The 21341-nt window shown below is 36.2% G+C and overlaps 1 protein-coding gene across 1 annotated transcript; it reads right to left on the minus strand.

Moving 5' to 3' along the window:
• Positions 1–6003: 6003 nt before the first annotated feature.
• LOC115240335 (odorant receptor 49b-like) lies at positions 6004–20840 on the minus strand. Its single transcript, XM_029815411.1, has 4 exons — positions 20700–20840; positions 18108–18582; positions 6442–6672; positions 6004–6344 (listed from the first exon to the last, which is right to left on the minus strand). The coding sequence occupies exons 1-4, from the start codon at positions 20838–20840 to the stop codon at positions 6004–6006; spliced, it is 1188 nt and encodes a 395-aa protein (XP_029671271.1).
• Between the last annotated feature and the right edge of the window lie 501 nt (positions 20841–21341).

Raw genomic sequence — 21341 nt, forward strand, 5'->3', positions numbered from 1 at the left:
TGACCTTAACGATGCCATCCAAGGTCAAACCAATGACACCATCTTATGTTCCCCTCAAAACCATACAACTTTTGTTCAAAACGTTTTTCTCTAAAATGGTTAGTTTTTGAAAGAAAAGGAGTGTACGGGTGGTCTAGGACACCCTGTATACCTAACCTAAATATATATAATTATATATAACAAAATGAGAAAAGGTTATTGTTATAATTATATATATATATTTTATTAATATTGTTTGCGTTAAGACGTTCGCGCGAGTGAGAACCGCGCCGACACAAGTTAGAACGATGACGAGACGAAAGAAAAAGACGCTATACGGGCAATTAACGACACAAAGTTTAATAGACCAAACTTATATACACTTTTTACAATTATGGACAGGAACCGCGCGTTTGAACGGTTGGTCATCCGCAAGCCACGAATGCCGATCTTAAACAATAAACCCGCTTCGAAATTCCACGGTCCGCGATCCGCGAGCAACGGAACGAAAGAAGCAAGCTCGATGTTAATGTCTCGTGATAACGTTTCTCGTGATTGAACGACGTAAGTACGCTTAGACTTTGTGCGAACAGCGGGATGCTTCTTCCGCGCGCCGCTTTTATTCCTACTCGTCCTTCCAGAAAGATCCCGCTTGTTCGAGAAATTGACGTGTCTTCGACACGACGACAGTTTTTATCGGTCGTCTTTTGTCTCGAACTGTTTTGAGATCTTTTTGAAGGGCGGTAATTATTGTTGTTGCCGCTGAGGCGGTTATTGCCGGGCTTTTGCACGGCCGACAGCTGGCGGCTCCTGATTGGACGCCAGTGGTGTGGATTCGCCTCGCGGTGATAGGCGCGCTGTGACGATTGAGTCGGGCCCGCAATCGCGCGTGCCTCGCCATGACTCGTTACGTCAGTGCTCGGACTTAGTTGCACATTTCGGCCCGATTCCGTGGCTCACGCCTATTGTCCCCCACTCACCGCTCATACGTTAGCGACGAGTCGCCAGATACGCGTAAGTAAGGAGCGCGACGCTTTGTCTCAGGAGCGTCCGTATATAAGAATGTCCAAATATAATAGTAAGACAATACTTTTCTAAATGCACCGCGAAAATTATCAAAATTAAAAGTTTTCCTTCAATATTTTATATTTCATTGATATAAAATATTGAAGAAAAACTTTTATTTATAGAAAAGTATCGTCTTATTATTATATTTAGACATTCTTATATACGGACGTTCCTGAGACAAAACGTCGCGCTCCTTAGTTACGCGTATCCGTTGCTAACGCTATTGCGTTACGTCATGGAGTGCGGCAATTACGAGTGCGTCTGTCTCCTCTCTCTGTCGCGCTTTTGCGTTTCGCTCAATCCCGAACAAATATATTACAGTAATTATATTTATATTATTTATTATATATGTATTTATGTAATATATCATATACACTGTCGAACAATTAAGTTTCGAAACTCGCTTTGCATTTCCGAATGTTTGATTCGTTTGTGCTACCATTTTAGGGAGTTATTCACAACTCAATACTCAACACGTGATGCAAGCTTTAAATTATTTGATTCAAAAGTTAATGAGATACAGTCATGCGAAGTTGTATTAGAAAATTTTGTTTAAAAATCGGTGTTATGGACACACACGCGTGCGTGCGTGCGTGCGTGCATGTGTACAGGGTGTATCATTTTAAGTGATGCAGCTGAATATCTCTTAAAGTAAAAGAGATTGGAAAAAATGTTTCAGACAATAGTTTTATGGTTCCGAGGGGGCCATATGATAAAAATATAAACTTGACCTTGAGTGATCTTTTCAAGGTTAGGTCAATGTGATCGATGTTTTCTTAAACGGAACGCCACATTTTTATTGCATATTCTTGTAGCTTATCTCGAGAGCTTTTCAAAAATACTATAATAAAGTATTTTTTCATTAGGTACTTTTTGAGTTATTTTATATTTTAATCTGACATATTTTGATATAAAAAATAAAATATCTCGTAAAATATTTACTTTTCGATAATCTTGACGTAATACTTTTATGTACAGAATAATGAAACAAATCAATTAGTGTAAAGAAAAAAACAAATAATTGTTTTAAAAAATACATTGTAAATAATTACATAATTTTTCTTAAAAACAATTATTTTTTTTTACTAATATTTTACGAGATATTTTAATTTTTTTATCAAAATATGTCAGATTAAAATATAAAATAACTCAAAAAGTACTTAATGAAAAAATACTTTATTATAGTGTTTTGAAAAGCTCTCGAGATAAGCTACAAGAATATGCAATAAAAAGTAGGCAGTTCCATTTAAAAAATTGAAGGTGACCTTGCTTTTTTATGGAAAAAAAATGTTTGGTCAATTTTTATTATTGCAATTTGTTGCCGGTTAAAAACTGATAAATTTCTGTTTATGACTTTTTTATGTCAGATTATTGTAAGTGCCTTAAAAATCGTGGCGACCGTTACGAGGACCACCCTGTATATTATAGCAATAAAATAAGAGAAGATCAGCAGAGGAAATGAAACAATTCTTGCTGCAAGTGCATGTTTTCGCATAATGATACGTTCTTCTACATTCTCAATCGTCAGATAATCGTTTACAGCTGATTTGTAGCTGTTAATTAAGTTGTTAGCATAAATGCGGAACCATGTTATTTTTAGTATACCAAGTATTCCGCAAAAGCTTAATATAATGCAGTCTACGTTCTTCTCCGCGCTATTACAGCCCATACATAATTCAATAAGAGGTAAGATCAACACTAGGTCCTGTTGATATATTTATTTTAGTTTGACAGATTTGTATAAGCATGTATATTTAAATACAAATGTATAAGCATAATAATTTTTTTCTCTCCCATTCTTTCTCTTTTTTATATTTATGTCTCCATCTATTTATTTACCTATTTATCTATCTCTTTATCTATTTATCATGTCTCTACCTATTTATCATGTCTCTATCTATTTATATATCTATCTATTTATCTATTAATTTTTTTTATCTATAAAATTAATTGCAGGGAAAGTATTTTCATTTTTTATGTGGAATATATAAATAATGCTTAATAAAAGAAAGTTAATAAAATAACATGTACGTGATAAAAATTGTACAAATATTTTTCCCGCTGCAGAACATAACACAACAATTTAACAACTTTATGTTGTCTATAATCTTACAATACTATTTATTTAATTTGTTTTCTCTCAATAATAACAATTAATAATTATAAATGATAGAATTATAAAATAAATAGTGTAGCTCATATGTATGAGACAGAGAGACAGTCAGCCCCACTATTGTTGCATGGATGAGAAAGTATATGCGTGGACGCAGTGGGTTACGACACCCCTGCGGGGGGGCTCCACTTCCGGAAAATATAACCTAACCCAAACCTATTCCTGATTTAAAACTAAAATTTATGTCCTTGACAACATATGTCAAGGTCAAAGTCATCGGTGAGGTGTAACCTAATATGCATATTTACTATATACATATATATACATATGGCATAGTAGCACGTTTACTTTAATGTAACACTTGTAGATGATTTTGATTTTCACATATATTGTTAATATCATGACCCTAAGTAATCTACAAGTGAGCTTTGTTAGTTATCGCCTTGTTTATTAAAAAATTATAAATAAATAAATATTCATTAAAGTTCATGTATCTAGATATAAATATAGATATTACCAATGAAAAATTCAAATTATTTATAATTTATATAAATACTATTTAAATACTACGTATACAAATTTATACAGACATTTAGCAAATACACAGATCTTTACATACATGTACGTACATACATATACACGTTGAAAAATTTTTAAATGTTATTTAGGATCAAGATCTTGACAATATACATCAAGATCAAGATTTATAGACGTGTTTTACTACAGTTAATGTATTTACTATATAATATATCTCGAAAAAAAATTTGTTATCTTTAAACATCTGAATTAGAAAATAAATGTAAATGAATTATAAAATTCAAGAAAGAAGTTCTTTTTAAATAGTTTTAAATAACTTACGATCGTTATTGATTGTACATATTGTATGACTTATCCATTAAGTTATTAATGTTGGAGCAAAGCGTTTCACTCTATATACGTTGTCAAAAATGCAAAAATTGTATATTTAATATTAGTATCCAAATATACCGAAATTTTCTTTAAAGCGTTTCAAGATCAATGTAGAAAATATTCTACGTTATCTTCAAACGATCGCACGTCAATGATCATCATGTTCGCATTCAAATGAAAGTGCATATCAAGAAACAGATACTCAAAATACTGCGTAATAATGAATAAAAGTTATAGACTTGTAATGGCCAAACGCCAAGGGGCCAAGAAATCAATTTGAAAGGGGTCATCGCGTATGCGATGTCGTCCTTCCATCGTCTGCTTGCCATTGTCGAGACAATGACTCGAACTGATCCCAATAACCGGTGATCTGCTCGCTATATCGACACAACGCAGGTTCCAACTCATTTTTTATTCAACATGAAAAGTATAGATGCTTATCAGTCTGCCTCTATACTCTTCAGGCATTATGACTCAATGCAAATACCACGATCTTACATAAAATTGTCGTTGAGTAATAATTTACATGATACAATTTCTAAGTTGCTTTCGTCCATTAAGCAACTATTTCTTTTATTGCGTGGAAACATGTGCGTTTCACCTATATACGCGTACATTGTACTATATTTTATCTCGATATTCGCTTGGCTAACAATAAGTAGTATATCTTCGATCTATTTAAAAGTGAAAATATGAGAAAATAAATTATTATTTTTTATTCTACAGGGGCTACATAAAAAAACTGATAGAAAATAACGCGACATGGATAATTCTACATGTCAGAAACTGTTTAAATATGATAATGCATTAGTAGGAAAGCGCACCATATTTGAATTATCAGTTTTATTTTATAATCTTGAGGCCAAATCTGTGCTTTTTGGTGGAATTTAAAATATCTTTTTAATAGATAAATAAATTATTTATTATAAAAAACAAAAACTTAACAGATTTCTTACTCTTTAGGAGAGAGAAATCAAAGTCGAAAACTTAAACTAACACTTAAATGATTAAAATTCAAAAGGTGTCGATAATCTGGAATAATGTATTCCATATTATAATATATTTTTTTATATTTGCAATTATCCTATTTTTAATTTACAATAATCATACACATAAGTGTCGCTGTCAAAGTCAACACATTCATTGTGCATCCAATGGTTACATATGAAGCACATCATTTATGATTCATCTCAAACGTTATATCTAAAGCGCCTTTCCAGAAAAAATACATTGCATTTTAGCTGAGAAGTTCCATGTAGCAATGGATACTCGGAGCATATATTATATACATTACATACATTACATTAACATCTTAGATATTCAAAATTAGAAACATTCACCATTTTGTCAAAATTGAATTTAAAAAAATACATTAATAAATCACAAAAATTAGAGGCAATTGTCAAAATTAATTTATACACAATCTAGTTAACGCATAAACTTATAACAATTATAAAAATTACTTATAAGTACTATAACAATAATAAGGGATATTTAATACTTACCAAAAAGTTTTGAATTTCGAATCTACACAAACTTGCTTGCCACAGTCATAATGGAACATTAGTCCTGGCGGCATTTTCAGATATTTTGTTGTACGAATTTTTATCTAATTTCAATATTTGCTGATAAATGACAATATAAAATCATCAATTTTTCGTGGTATTCCAAATTATAATATCAACAGTATCTCAAATACGCTGCACTTCTTCTAATAATTTCTAGTAATTTCAAGTGTGTGTAGTATTATTGATATTAAATAGGAAAAATTGAAATAGCACAAGCAGATTATGGAGGATGTTAAGTTTATTCACGTGACATTTTAATAAATATTTTTTCATGCAATTCTATTTTGAAAACATGTCGTGCTATATCGAACGCATTAAATATTTACAAATTGCAGATTTCTCTCTCCTTTATTTGCACCTTTTATTTCACACTTCGAGCATTATACGAAGCACGGACAAATATGAAAAAGAGGTTTTTAAAATGCTCACATAAGTTGACAGATTGACTACAATGAAATTTCCAGCCTGCAACGCGACTGAAGATTTTGTCTGCATAAGAATGAAAATTACGTTTTTTGTTAAGTTTTCAGGAAAATTGTACCAAGCACTTTGATAAATAGACAGCCCTATGTCTTCCATTTCAGATTTCAGATAATTCCCGATAAAACCATACAGCGTTAATTGTGTCATAAAAGCACTCAGTACCATTAAACTCTTTCCTACCATAACAGTATTATTGACTTTCAACGCGAACATAAACTGAAATCCTGAAAAGAATATTTGTGTTATATTTGCTGAATATATCTTTTAAAAATGTGTAATTTATATATTTTTCTAAAAAATCATAAGTAACGTAATATTCACCCATTATACATAATAATATGCTGATAATGAATAATTCCATCAGCAATATGAAACTGATCAGATCAGCAAGTTCTCTAGTCAGCGTTATCAGATAACGATGTCTTTGAATTAACGCATTGAAACGATCGTTGATTCGCGGACTTGTAACATCAAAGTTGATGAAATGTATCCTCAGAATATTTATTTGGCCGCAAACATGCAATGTAATGTTAAGAAACAACGCGTCGTTACCTTTGGAAAATGCATTGATACACAGTACTGCCTTATTGCACATTGATATACAAAACAATACTTATTATTACTATTATTACTTATTTATTATTAAATTATTAAATTATATAATAATTAAATTTTTATTTTTGTAATCAAAAGATATATATTTTATTATAAAGTTTTCAAAAGGTCTCAACAAGGGCTATAAGAATATGATATGAGAAATTGATAATTCCATTTAAGAAAATCAAGTTGACCTTAAAATAACCCCTAAATTTGACTCTAAGATCAGAATCAAGGTCACCATCAGGTGTCCCCCTCTGAACCCTACAACTTTCAAATAAAACATTTTTTTCCATCTTGCTTATTTTACGAGATATTTGCGTGTATTGATTAAAATGACTCACCCTATATATTCTACTAAACAAAACCTGACACAGGTAAGAAAAGTACGCCAAATACATAAAAAACCCAACTTGTGCGCAATAAAAAGTTTAAACAAATATTTTCTTCTAAAAAATAACTTAATCCCTAAAAAAGAACTTTTTAAAAATTTTCCCTCGAAAAATAATTTTTCTATAAAAAATAAAAAACTAAACAATAATTTTCACCTAAAAAATAAGAACTAAATATGAAATCAATAGTTAATTAAGTACTTATTGTGAGAAGAAATTCAATTTGTGAGGATTTGAAATAGTATTTGTTATAAAATCAATCTTACATTTATAGAAATATTATAGATTTTCTCGAGATAATTAAAATGCATATTATTTTTATTAAAAAATTACACTACTATGTTCCTCTCCCAAATAAATATTTTGTATAATATATAAAATAGCACTATTATATTACGGATTTTATTACAAATAGTAAAACACAAAACAATACTTATTATTACTATTATAATTTAATTATTATTTTTGTAATCAAAAGTAATGTATCACAAAATGTAGCAAATAATATCGCTTTTATATATACAGGGTGTATCCTAAAAAGTGGGAAGTATTGCAATGAGGGATTCAGGACACAAAAATAAGAGAAAAAGTTCATATAAACATATGTCCGATATGACCTCGTTTTCAAATTATAGCTTATTTTATTTTGCGATAGAGTTAAGATAGCATACTTGGATATCGGTTTGCTGTTTATGTACAAGATTTAAAGAACTTGAGATCTTGTTAATTTGTAAACATAAACGCGTATTATTTGTATTGTAAGTAGTACGGTCCGTATCTTGTGCTCAGTGAAAGTAAAGTATTCGTGTCGTACGTTAGTGTTATTAACGCAATAGTCTACGTTTAAAAAAATTATGGCTTGGTCAAACAATTAAATGGCAGACATACATTTCATATACGGATTTTCCGATGATAATGCAGTCAGAATTAGACTTTTGTATGCGGAAAAGTTGGAAATATTGGAAAATAAAACAGGCTGTAACTCGGAAACAAGGTCATATCGGACATATGTTTATATGAATTTTTTCTCTTATTTTTGTGTCCTGAATCTCTCATTGCAATACTTCCCACTTTTTAGGATACACCCTGTATAATTTCACATCTGGTGTGATAACAAAACATTTTCGGAGTAATGTTTATATAACATTATTTTCTGCTTCTTTTTATCCATGAAGCATATTAGCAAAATTTTATCTTTTTACTTTGCAACTCTCTCTCTCTCTCTCTCCCTTTCCCTCTCCCCAGCCCTCTCCTTCTTCCTCCCCCTCTCCCTCCCACTCCATCCCCTTCTCTCTCCCTCCCTCCCTCTTTCCCGCTGTTTATGTACAAGATTTAAAGAACTTGAGATCTTGTTAATTTGTAAACATAAACGCGTATTATTTGTATTGTAAGTAGTACGGTTCGTATCTTGTGCTCAGTGAAAGTAAAGTATTCGTATCGTACGTTAGCGTTATTAACGCAATAGTCTACGTTTAAAAAAATTATGGCTTGGTCAAACAATTAAATGGCAGACATACATTTCATATACGGATTTTCCGATGATAATGCAGTCAGAATTAGACTTTTGTATGCGGAAAAGTTGGAAATATTGGAAAATAAAACAGGCTGTAACTCGGAAACAAGGTCATATTGGACATATGTTTATATGAATTTTTTCTCTTATTTTTGAGTCCTGAATCTCTCATTGCAATACTTCCCACTTTTTAGGATACACCCTGTATATATGTATGTATATGTATATGTATGTATGCATGTATGTATGTATGTATGTATGTATGTATGTATGTATGTATGTATGTATGCATGTATGTATGTATGCATGTATGTATGTATGTATGTATGTATGTATGTATGTATGTATGCATGTATGTATGTATGTATGTATGTATGTATGTATGTATGTATGTATGTATGCATGTATGTATGTATGTATGTATGTATGTATATGTATAAATGTATGTATGTATATATGCATTATACAGGGTGGACCAGTAACTCTTGCCACGTCAAATATCTTCGAGTCTAGAACAGTTACGAAAAATTTTTTCCTACAAAAGTTTTATAGTTTCAAAGGGGCCATCGAGTGGTGGTAACACAGTTCGTTGGGGTGGCGGCGCTTCGGAGCTCTCAAGGTCAACTCCACTTTTTCAAATGGACCGATTTTTTTTTTGCGTAATTCGATAGAGGAGCTCAAAAAACGTTAGGAAAGTAAATTACAAGACTGTCGATTAATATTAAACATAAAATAATTTATAAAAAAATAGTTAAATTAATATTAATAAAATATTAATATTAATATTAATAAAAACTCACTCTTATGAAATGTGCTCAAAGTGATTGCCGCCGCCGGAAAAAATTTTTCGTAACTGTTCTAGACTCGAAAATATTCGAGGTGGCAAGAGTTACTGGTCCACCCTGTATATGTATACAGAGTATCCAAAAAAGACCAGGAGCCCTTAAAATCTTGGAGGAGTTACGTTACAGAAAAAAATGTTTTATACAAAAGTTGTAGGATTTCATATGGCGCATTACATAGCAATATTATGATCTTCAATAGCATCGTCAAGGTCACGTAAAGGTCTTCTTTAATTTCTTAAATGGCAATCTCTATTTTTCTTTGCATATTCTTGTAGCTTATCTCGAGAGCTTTTCAAAACACTATAATAAAATATTTTTTCATTAAGTATTTTTCGAGTTATTTTATATCTTAATCTGACATAAAAAATAAGATATCTCGTAAAATATTTAGTTTTCAATAATCTTATCGTAATACTTTTATGTACAGAATAATGAGACAAATCAATTAGTGTAAAAAAAAATTAATTGTTTAATAAGGTTCATTATAAATAATTACATACTTTTTCTTAAAAACAATTATTTTTTTTATACCAATTGATTTGTCTCATTATTCTGTATATAAAAGTATTACGGTAAGATTATCGAACAATAAATATTTTACGAGTGTTAGCGAATTTTCGGCATAACAAGATACCGTTAGGATCATGCCCGCTCACGTATCTACTGTTTTTTGTTGTTTGCCGATATAATATCTGCCGAGGACGGATACCGAGACGTGCTCTCGCGCGATTCGATCCTTTCGAAAAGATCGGTTGTATTTTACTGCCGTATATAAGCAGCCGCTGCGCGACGACAGACACACCGTTAGCTATAGCCGCGAGAGTCAAAATAGATAATTAAAGTGACTTTAAACCTAATATTCTTTCTCTCTCATTTGTACCCGCTAACAGCATATCAGAAGTGGGATCGCGGATTCGTGTGTCGATTGCTCTATTTAAAAGACAAAGTATGAACGCGCATCGAGGTAACGATTTTACGGTGGCGGAGTTGAGGAAGGCCTTGCGGGTGAAGGGGCTGCCGACCGGAGGAGCGAAGGCTGAATTAATTCAGCGACTCGGCGACAGCGATTCGGGCGCGTAGACGGCGATGGGCGAACGGCGAGAAGCATCGAGTCCTGGTTATGCTGACGCAGTGGAGGACGAAAGGGAGCGGGTCGCTGCGACGGGAGGTGAACGCGAAGATACGTCGCCCACAAGATTGGAGAGCCTGGAGCGTGCAGAGCTGATTTTCTTGCGAAGAGAAAGAGAGTTATGGGAAAGAGAGAGACAAATTCTGCTAAGAGAGCAGGAGCTGGCTCGCGGTGCGTCGGTCGCATCGACGTCATCGGAGGCGTCGAGCAACGGCAGTGTTAGAGGCGTCAGAGGCCTGCTGCCTGAATTTGACGCGAGCGACAACACATTTTGGAGGTGGAAAAATCAGCTCGAACTATTGCGAAATACTTATCACCTCGACGAAAATGCAACGAGAATCTTGATTGGCTCCCGTTTGAAGAGACGCGCTTTGACGTGGTTCTACTCGAGAACCGAACATTTGACGCTAAGCGTAGTAGACCTTTTAACAGAGATGGGGCAAATGTTTGATTTGCGCCCAGGAAGATTGACGCTCCGGAGAAAATTTGAAACTCGCATTTGGAAAGGAGACGAGCTGTTTTGCGACTATTATCACGAGAAGGTGATTCTTGCCAATCGTGTGCCGGTGGCTGAGGACGAGCTCCTCGATTATCTCATCGAGGGCATAACGGACGTGCACTTGCGGAACCAGGCGCATCTCATGAAGTTCCAGTCAAAAGCGGAGTTGCTGGAGGCATTTGAGAGCGTCACTTGCGAGCGCGAGGACAGGAGGACGGGACCCGGAAGGACCGGGGATGCGAGATGGAGGGGAGGTGGTGTAAGGTCGGCGGCCGGCGGGAGAGTGGAGGTTATGTCGTCGGCGGGAGCGAGATGGACGGAGAATCGGAGGAGCGGTGCGGGAGCGGTCACCGACGGACGAGCGAGGTTGCAATTGGCGGGGTTGAACCTGGTGCGGTGTTATCGGTTGCGGCGCGGTGCGTACGGCCGCCAGCGCCGGCCGGGCGTGCGTGGTATATTTGCGGATCATTGGAGCATTTGGCGGCGGGGTGCGGACGTGAGCGCCCAACGGTGGCGGAGGCACCGGCAGGATCGGCGGAAATCGCGTTGACGAGCGGCCGATTGCGTTTCTTGACCCTTACCTCGTGGACGTGAGTATCTCGGCGGTGGACGAGCGCGGGAATTATAATCATATTGACGGTGCGGTAGTTGACTGCGGTAGTTGACTCGGGGTCGCCTATTAGCCTTATTAAAAATAGTAACGTTCCGAGTAAATTATGTTTGCCGGTTGATGGAGACGCAGACCAGTTTTGCGGAATCAATGGCTCGCGGCTTCGTATTAATGGCATTTTTCACAGTAATATAAAAGTTCAGGACATTGACATAAAAATAAAATTTTACACCGTTCCAGACGATACCATGGCCTTTAATGTCCTTCTTGGTAGAGATTTCCTGGTCTGCCCGTCAATCCGCGTTACACTCGGAGAAACAATTAAAATTATTGCGAATAAGGAAGCGAGCGACATTAGCGAAATAATGGCGATCGAGAACAGCGATGATGCTACCAATCCGCGCGACAAATTACAGATCAATGTAGCTTGGCGAGGAAAATATTGGAAAAATCTGTAAGGCATACGAGTCGTGTTATCTCGGGGATTTGCGGGTGGAGAGCCGCGTGTCCGATTTCGAGATGATCATCGCGTTAAAACACAAACAGCCGATAAGTTCGCGTCCGTGTAGGTTGTCGATCGCGGACAAGGAAGTCTTGCGCGGCATTCTGGACAAGCTCTTGACCGAAAGGGTTATACGTCATAGCAGCTCTCCGTATGCAAGCCCAATCGTTCTCACAAAAAAAAAGATAGAAGCTTTCGGTTGTGCGTTAATTATCGCGAATTAAATAAAATCACTGTGCGGGATAATTTCCGACGGAATTGATCGACGATAACATCGACCGTCTAAAGAATAAAAAATATTTCTCCATTCTAGACCTGAAGGACGGGTTTCATCACGTCAAGATGCACGCGGCATCGGTGAAGTATACGTCGTTTATAACACCACTAGGACAGTTCGAGTATTTGCGCATGCAGTTCGGGGTGACGAACGCGCCGCGCGTGTTTCAGCGTTTTGTTCATTCCGTGTTCGCCCCGCTGGTCCGAGAAAATAAAATATTACTTTACTTGGATGATATTTTGATCGCGACGGAAAATATGGGCGACTATATTGAGATCTTGCAGAAGGTTTTTGAATTATCCGGCCGTTATCGCTTGCAGTTCCGTCTTGACAAGTGTTATTTTGCACAAACGGAGATAAAGTACTTGGGTTACTGCGTTAATCGATACGGCATTCGCTCGAGCGACGAGAATATTGAATCGGTATTGAATTATCCGATCCCGCGTAATGCGAAAGAAGTCCAGTGATTTATTGGTTTGGCGAGTTATTTTTGTCGGTTTATTCCCGGATTTTCGGTGCTAGCTAAACCGCTATACGATTTAATTAAAAAAATGCTACCTTTAAATTCGGGGCCTCGGAGAATGCAGTTTGAGGCGCTGAGGAATTACTTGTCAAATGGGCCGGTGTTAGCAATTTATTCGCCGCACGCCGAAAAGCAGCTGCATTGCGATGCGAGTATTAGTGGTTTCGGCGAAATTTTGCTCCAGAGACAGAGCGACAGGACGTGGCGGCCGATTTCATTTTAGAGTCAGAGAACGACGCCTGCCGAGTCAAAATATCATAGCTTTGAGCTGGAGTGTCTCGCGGTCGTATACGCTATAAAACGATTTCATGTTTATCTCGCGGGTCGGAAGTTTAAAATCATTACTTGTGACAGTTTCCGACTCACTTAAGTAAAAAAGATGTCAATCCCCGGATCTCTCGTTGGGCTCTCTTCCTGCAAAATTACGATTGCGAGATCGTCCACCGTCCGGGAAAGCGTATGAGTCATGTGGATGCGCTTAGTCGCTGTCATAGCGTACTTGTACTTGAGAGGAGTACGTTCGAGCGCACCTTGTCGATCTGCCAAGACCGCGACGACGAAATCGTGAAAATCCGTAACGAGCTTGAAAAGGGCGATATAAAATATGAATTGCGTGACGGGCTGGTATATCGAAAAGATAGAAATAAGAAATTGTTGTTGTATGTGCCGCGGTCTATGGAAAACAATGTAATTAGGACTTGCCATGACGACCTTGGTCATGTAGGTATTGACAAAGTCATCGATAACATGACTAAGATTTACTGAGTTCCGCATATCCGAGAAAAAGTGAGAGAATATATCTCTAATTGCTTGCGATGTATTGAGTTTTCACCGTCGAGCGGCATGACGGAGGGATATTTACATAACATCCCGAAAGAGAGTTTACCCTTCGCGACTATCTACGTCGACCATTTGGGGCCGCTAGAAAAAACTGGGAAGGGGCATCGGCATTTATTTGTCATCGTTGATGCCTTTACTAAATTTATTAGGATCTACCCGTGTAAATCAACTACGGCGGAGGAAGTAATTAATCATCTATGCGATTATTTTCGATCATATAGTCAACCGAAACGCTTAATTTCGGATCGAGGCGCTTGTTTTACGTCTGACGCGTTTAAGGAATTTTTAAAGACTGCGAGGGTCGACCACGTTTTGGTCGCTGTTTGGAACACCGAGGGCTAACGGGCAGGTCGAGCGATTTAATCGGGTAATAACATCGATGTTAGCAAAACTGAGCATGACACCCTCCCGGTGGAATGACGTTTTGAAAGATGTTGAATATTCCTTAAATAACACTGTCTGTTGCGCAACCGACGAGACTCCGACTCGCTTGTTGTTTGGCCTTGAGTAGAAAAGAAAACTCGATATGGATGCGGAACGTGATCTCGATCGGCTCCGATATGACGCCGAAACAAACATAAACAAATCTCAGTAACAGAGCATCGAGCGATATAACTTGCGGCGAAAGCCCGCCCGTAAATATAAATTGGGTGATTATGTTGAGATTAAAAACGTAGAAACCACAGCGGGAATAAATAAGAAACTTGTGCCGAGATTCAAGGGTTTGTATGTTGTAAAAAGAGTACTCGATCACGATAGATATGTAATAGCTGATGTCGACGGATTTCAATTGACGCAACGACCTTATAGCGGCGTAGTGGCGTCCGACCAAATGCGCCCCTATATAAAATTGTGACTTTGCGAATCTGCGCTAATTTTATGAACTGATAAATTTTATGTATTTGACTGCGATTTTGTGACTCTGTTTTATGCGAAAGTCAGGCCGGGACGGCTTAATGTCAGAATGGCCGAACTGTTAGCGACTTTTCGGCATAACAAGATAACCATTAGGATCATGCCTGCTCACGTATTTACTGTTTTTTGTTGTTTGCCGATATAATATCTGCCGAGGACGGATACCGAGACGTGCTCTCGCGCGATGGGATCCTTTCGAAAAGTCGGTTGTATTTTGCTGCCGTATATAAGCAGCCGCCGCGCGACGACAGACACACCGTTAGCTAGAGCCGCGAGAGTCAAAATAGATAATTAAAGTGACTCTAAACCTAATATTCTCTCTCTCATTTGTACCCGCTAACATGAGATTTTTTATTTTTTATATCAAAATATGTCAGATTAAGATATGAAATAATTCGAAAAGTATTTAATAAAAAAATACTTTATTATATTAGGTGTACAACTTTGCTTCCGCCGTTTTTTTTTCCGAAATTCGAGGTTTTATTGTAAAAAACTGGTTATACATTTATGATTCAAAGTATTGTCCATTGCTGGCCACTACTTTCTCCCATCTTTCGGGCAGCGTACGAATCCCGCGTTGAAAAAACTGGTCATCTTTTGAAGCGATCCACGAATCGATCCAATTTCTTACTTCTTCATAAGACCGGAAGTGCTGATCAACCAAGCCGTGTGCCATTGATCGAAACAAGTGATAATCAGAGGGAGCAACGTCTGGAGAATACGGCGGGTAGGGTAGGACTTCCCAATATGCAATAAAAATGGGGAGTTCCGTTTAAGAAAACATCGATCACATTGACCTGGCCTTGAAAGGATCACTCAAGGTCAAATCCATATTTTCATCATATGGCTCGCTCGAAACTATGCAACTTTTGTTTGAAACATTTTTGTCTATCGGGCTCAGTTTTCGAGATATTCGTGTGGATTTATTAAAATGGTCCACCCTGTATAAATAGTGATTCAGAACAACCGTTTGTCCTTAAAAGGTCGTATTTCTGAATAAATTCTAAGACGATTTTTCCTTTACGAAAATTTCATCTGAAGCTTAGTTTTTAAATTATAACAAGAAAGAGTTAGCGAATTACGGGACGAGTACAGAAGGTAGGCAGGGGCGGCGCAACTCACCGTCCGATGCAAGCGCTTACGTGAGCTACAGCTGATCGAGTGCTATTTGCTACACGCAATGAATGTGTGTGTGTGTGTGCGTGTGTGCGCGCGTGTGTGTGTGTGTGTGTGTGTGTGGGCGCGCGCGCGCGGAGACCGAGCGACGGCAACAAGCAAGCTATATCGGTATTAGCGCTGCCAAGCGCGAACTTGTATCAATGGGCGCGTTCGACAGAGAAAGCGCTCAGTTATTGTCTTGTCAACACTCGACGTTAATTTGTTGGTTCTAAAAGTAAGAGCCAATCACGTTCGATTGCTACTGAGCGGTTTTCTCTGCTGAACGCGCCCAATTACATGACACATGTTCGCGCTTGTTGTCGTCGCGCGGTCTCCGCGTCGAGTAACGTACGCTGTGCATTTAACGCGTTTCTTCAAGTAATTAAGTGAATAATTAATCAGTAGTGATCGATTGTGATTATCCGTTATAATCGTTAATAAATTTTTTATTTTATCGATTAAGTGCGTGAGTAAAAGTGTCTATACAATTCATGAATGAAAAAAACTTCTCTTATTGCTTGTTACGTGTTTCTTATTACGTGTGTCACATTGGAACATTTCTCGTGCTATCCACGGCCGTGCAGCAATTATTTGTGAACAGTATGAAGAATCGAATCTCTACAAGGTAAGAATAAGTGAGTGAATGAGTGAGTGAGCGAATGAGAGAGAGAGGGGGGGGGAAGAGAGAGAGAGAGAGAAAGAGATTGTGTGTATGTGAGTATTACGCGTACACGTTCACACACACACACACACACACACACACACACACACACACACACACACACACACACACACACACACACACACACACACACACACACACACACACACACACACACACACACACACACACACACACACACACACACACACACACATCCATCGCGTGTAGCAAACAGCACTCGATCAGCTGTAGCTCATGTAAGCGCTTGCATCGGACGGTGAGTTGCGCCGCCCCTGCCTACCTTCTGTACTCGTCCCGTAATTCGCTAACTCTTTCTTGTTATAATTTAAAAACTAAGCTTCAGATGAAATTTCCGTAACGGAAAAATCGTCTTAGAATTGATTCAGGAATACGACCTTTTAAGGACAAATGGTTGTTTTGAATCACCCTTTATATGTGTATATATAAACTTGGGTATAACTGAAAAAAACATATATAGAGCACACCGTCAGATACAGGACAACAATCCAAATCAAAAAGTCCTGAACCATTTTTTGATATGAACTTTCTTTTCGTTGTTAAACAATGTTTGCTAATTAGCGCCTGTCTACAGCGGAAAGCAGGGAAAGTACGGTGGGGGTCGGAGTAGCGAGACGGCTTTCCGCTGTATAAATAGGCGCTGATTAACTAACTTTAACATCGTATAACAATGAGAAGAAAGCTTAGATCAAAAAATGGTTCAGGACTTTTCGATTTAGATTGTTGGCCTGTATCTGATGATATGCTCCATATATTTTTTTCATTTACACCCTGTATATATGGATATATAGATATATGCGTATATGCGCATATGCGTATATGTGTATATGTGTATATGTATTAGGTCTACCGGAAAGTTCTGTCCGTTTCTATCACAACAAATCTCGAGTCTCGACACGTAAGCACATGTTTATTTGGCGCATGTGTGCCCTCACTGTATATAAAACATGATATACATTGCATAAGGCGTAAAAGTTTTCGAAAATTTTAAGTTTTTCTTTTTTAAACATTGGCCGATAATGTCCGTTTTCTTAGCGAAGTGAATGTAGAAGTGAGGGTACTCATACGATGAACGTAGGATAAATATCCCCACTCCTATGTTTATCTCCCTAGGGAAACGGAATGAATCATTGTCGGGCAGTGAACAAGTAGTATCGAGATACATTGAAACAACCATGTGTAATCATTTTCATTTATATTTCTTAAAAAAAGAAATTCTGCTATCTATTTTAATATGATCAGGAGAACTGGTCGCTTTTAATGCATCTCGGACTATCTCAATGGAACAGTTTGCTGTGAAACCACGCAAACTTTTGCGCCTTTGCAATGTTATCTATATTCAAAAAAGTGCATAATATTAATAAAATCAATAAAAATCTTTGTGTGTGTATTGTAGAAAAATATACTTTTTAATAAAAAATTCTTGTTTCCTAGCAATACTGGATAAGACTCAAAATGCCTATAAAAAATTAGATAAATATTACCAAGATTAGCTGTAGTTGCCAGTATCATTATAACAGTTTCGACGAGACAAGTGAGTTTATACATGCTGATTGGAAAATTGAAATATTCTAGAGCGCATCTTGATGGTATAGTATACTCCAATATCATATCTTCGTTTGTTATGTTAATCCGATTACCTTGGTCGTAATTCAATATAGGAATTATCCCATATATTAAACAACTAAAGTAAGAAAAGCCCAGCATGGAACAACAAAGAATTCTTCCTATAAAAGCATGTTTTCGCATAATGTCGCGCTCTCTTGTGTTGTCAATCGTCAGATAATCGTTTAGAGCAGAGTCGTAATTGGTAATTAAACCATCTGCATAAATGCGGAACCATGTCGTCTTCAACACACCGAGAAGTCCGCAACAGATTAACATCAGACAGTCTACGTTCTGCTCTACGTCAGTACAGCCCATGTATAGCTCCATGGAAGGCAAGATCACAACTAGGCTCTGTTGATACATTTCCCCATACATGATGTTTTGTGCTCAAAATGAAAATATATTTCATTCCTAACTCAATGTAAATTTTTTCTAACAAATATTTCTATGTAAAAAAATATTTGAATGCTACTTTTTACTCTCATGCTTCTTCTCTTTCCTACTCTCGCTCAATTTCTCTCTTTCTCTCTCTCTCTCTCTCTCTCTCTTTCTGATTTATGCAAAATATTATACATATAATCACATAGGGCAACTCGGAGGAAGATGACATGTAAAATGGCTCTTTTCCATTATTTTTTAAGTTTTTAAGGATACCACTAATCTACTCAGTTGATCGTGTATAGTACAGATGACGAAACGACAGTGCGCTGTCGTTTCTTTGTGCTATATTTTTAAATTAATCAAGGTAAGTTAAAAAAATATGGCTAGTTTAAATCTTATCGTATAGTACTCTAAAATATAACATTATTGCTACATAATACTTATGTGTAAGTACTCCTCAAGTGTGAGTAGATTTATTTAAATTAATATTCTTAGTAAATCATGTAACCTATTCGTTACAAACATTATCATGTATTTTGTATCTTTTTTTAATTTTTATATTTAATGTTTACTGTGTGGTAAGATGCCGCACTTTTATCGGGGAAAGATGATAGTTCTAGCATCTTATTCCGGCATGCAGATATCGACATCAAGTTACTTTCTATAAAATCTAATCGCAAATGTATAAAAAGTTAATATTATACAATTTAATATAATTATAACTATGTTGATTATTACGTAAGGCATATACTTTGAAATTACTTTGATTAAATAAAAAATCTTTATCAAAGAACTTAAGAATTACGGAATGATGGCATCTTACCCAGTTGTCCAGCATCTTACCCATATTTGTAAGAATTTTTGTTGTTATTGTTAAAATAATAAAAGACCTAGACTTTTTTAATTATAAACAAATACAAATATAATGACGATACTTTCTAATTGTATATCCTATTTGTGTATCCTATTTATATATTTGATTATATGTAGTCCTTCAATATTAAAATAAAAAAAGAAGATATTATTAAAATAAATAAAAAAATTTTTTATGTCAAAATTGGGGGTGATTACGACAATTACGGCCCCCTATTTGAAAGGTCGTTTCTGAGGACATTTCTGACAAGGAACACGGGAAAAATAGTAAAAAAAGTTTCCGACCAATAGTTTTCGAGATATATCACTTTAAAGTATTGGACATGATAATAAAACTTTATAAAAACGGATCCAACGATGTTGACCTTGACATATGTTGTCAAGATCATGATCCTGAGTAACTTGTCCTTATAACTTAATCGGTAGTCTCTTATAATTTTTGAGATATTTAAAGTTAAAGTTTAATTCGAAACGAAAATTAGGTTTGAGTTATATAACGTAACCCAAACCAAATTTTAGTTTCAAATCAGAAATAGGTTTGGGTTAGGTTATATCTTTCGGAAGTGGAGCCCCCCCGTAGGGGGGGGCGGAACCCACTGCGTCCATGCATATACTTTACAACGCGAAGCGAGGTCCACCTCACAATTTTGTTGTGTGGGTGGGAGATGGATTGGGTTAGATTCGAAACGAAAATTTGGTTCTTGGGCCGTAGTTATCGTAATCGTGCCTCAAAATCTAAAACACAAAAAAATTTCACAAAAGTAAATGTTATTTAAAATTTATGTGATATTTTGTAGCATATTATCAAATTTGTTTCACATATAATTGTTATGATAGAATCATAAAATAAGTAATGTATAATGCATGCTTTCTATAACATTTCTCGAAAAGAATCGTATAATTTTTCATATGATTAAAAAAAAACATACATAAATCATATAAAAAGATTATCTTTCTTATTCCTTAGAATTTTTCAACGACTTACAATTGTATTGATAAACAACCCATCTAAAATGTTATTACAGCTGGAAAAAGCGTTTCACCATATACAAGAATAGGAGTTATCAAGAATAGGAAATGTAAAGTTTTTATATTCTCATTTCTACGCCAAAATGTACTTTAGAGCGTTGCAATATCAACATAAAAAATATTCTTCATTGTCTTCAAACGGTCGCGATTGTATCAATGATATGCGAGTTCTCAAAGATACTTACCGCACAACAAGTGCCTAAAGCACAACGCAATAGCGAATAAATGTTATAAATTTGAAGTGGCCATACGCCGATAGGCCACGTAATCAATTTGAAAGGGGTCATCGCGTATGCGATATCGTTCTTCCACTGTTTATTTGTCATTGTCGAGATAATGACTCTAACTAATGCCAACCGATGATCTGCTCCCTATATCGACAGAACGCAGGTATTCCAACTTATTTTTTATTCATGAGGGATATTACGTAAGAGATATTTTCTTATCAAATTTTCTCTACACTCTTAGAGCCACCGACGATGTTGTATCAACACAAAATGCTGGTATTACGATTTATTTTTTATTCAACGTGAAAGATATACAGTCTGTTTGATAAGAACGTGTCCGGCAAAACTTTTACTTGAAAATCGTTAAACGGAAAATTTCAACAGGAGCCGGTAGAGAGACCCTTCGCCTAAGATGCTTTGTATAGAAAGCTTCAGTTGACGTTCGATCTTCGTGATAAAAAGACATATTTCGCCATGAGTGCCGCATACGCAATTCGTGATTTCGCGATTCGAAGCCGTGGATTGACCGTCACAATCACCGGCTGCAAATCCCATTGAAAACGTTTGGTCTTGGATGAAGCTTAAACTTCGTGGAAAGAA

The sequence above is a fragment of the Formica exsecta genome, unplaced genomic scaffold (assembly GCF_003651465.1).
Source record: "Formica exsecta isolate Colony F162 unplaced genomic scaffold, ASM365146v1 scaffold424, whole genome shotgun sequence".
Classification (NCBI taxonomy): domain Eukaryota; kingdom Metazoa; phylum Arthropoda; class Insecta; order Hymenoptera; family Formicidae; genus Formica; species Formica exsecta.

What these genes read in the sequence shown, in the direction of transcription:
- LOC115240335 (XM_029815411.1), bottom strand. Translation starts at nt 20,840, where the DNA reads ATGACAAATAAACAGTGGAAGAACGATATCGCATACGCGATGACCCCT. An exon ending in CTTTAGGCACTTGTTGTGCG is followed by an intron (nt 18,583 to 20,699) that starts GTAAGTATCTTT and finishes ATGTATCAACAG; the next exon opens with AGCCTAGTTGTGATCTTGCC. An exon ending in CATATTATTATGTATAATGG is followed by an intron (nt 6,345 to 6,441) that starts GTGAATATTACG and finishes TATTCTTTTCAG; the next exon opens with GATTTCAGTTTATGTTCGCG.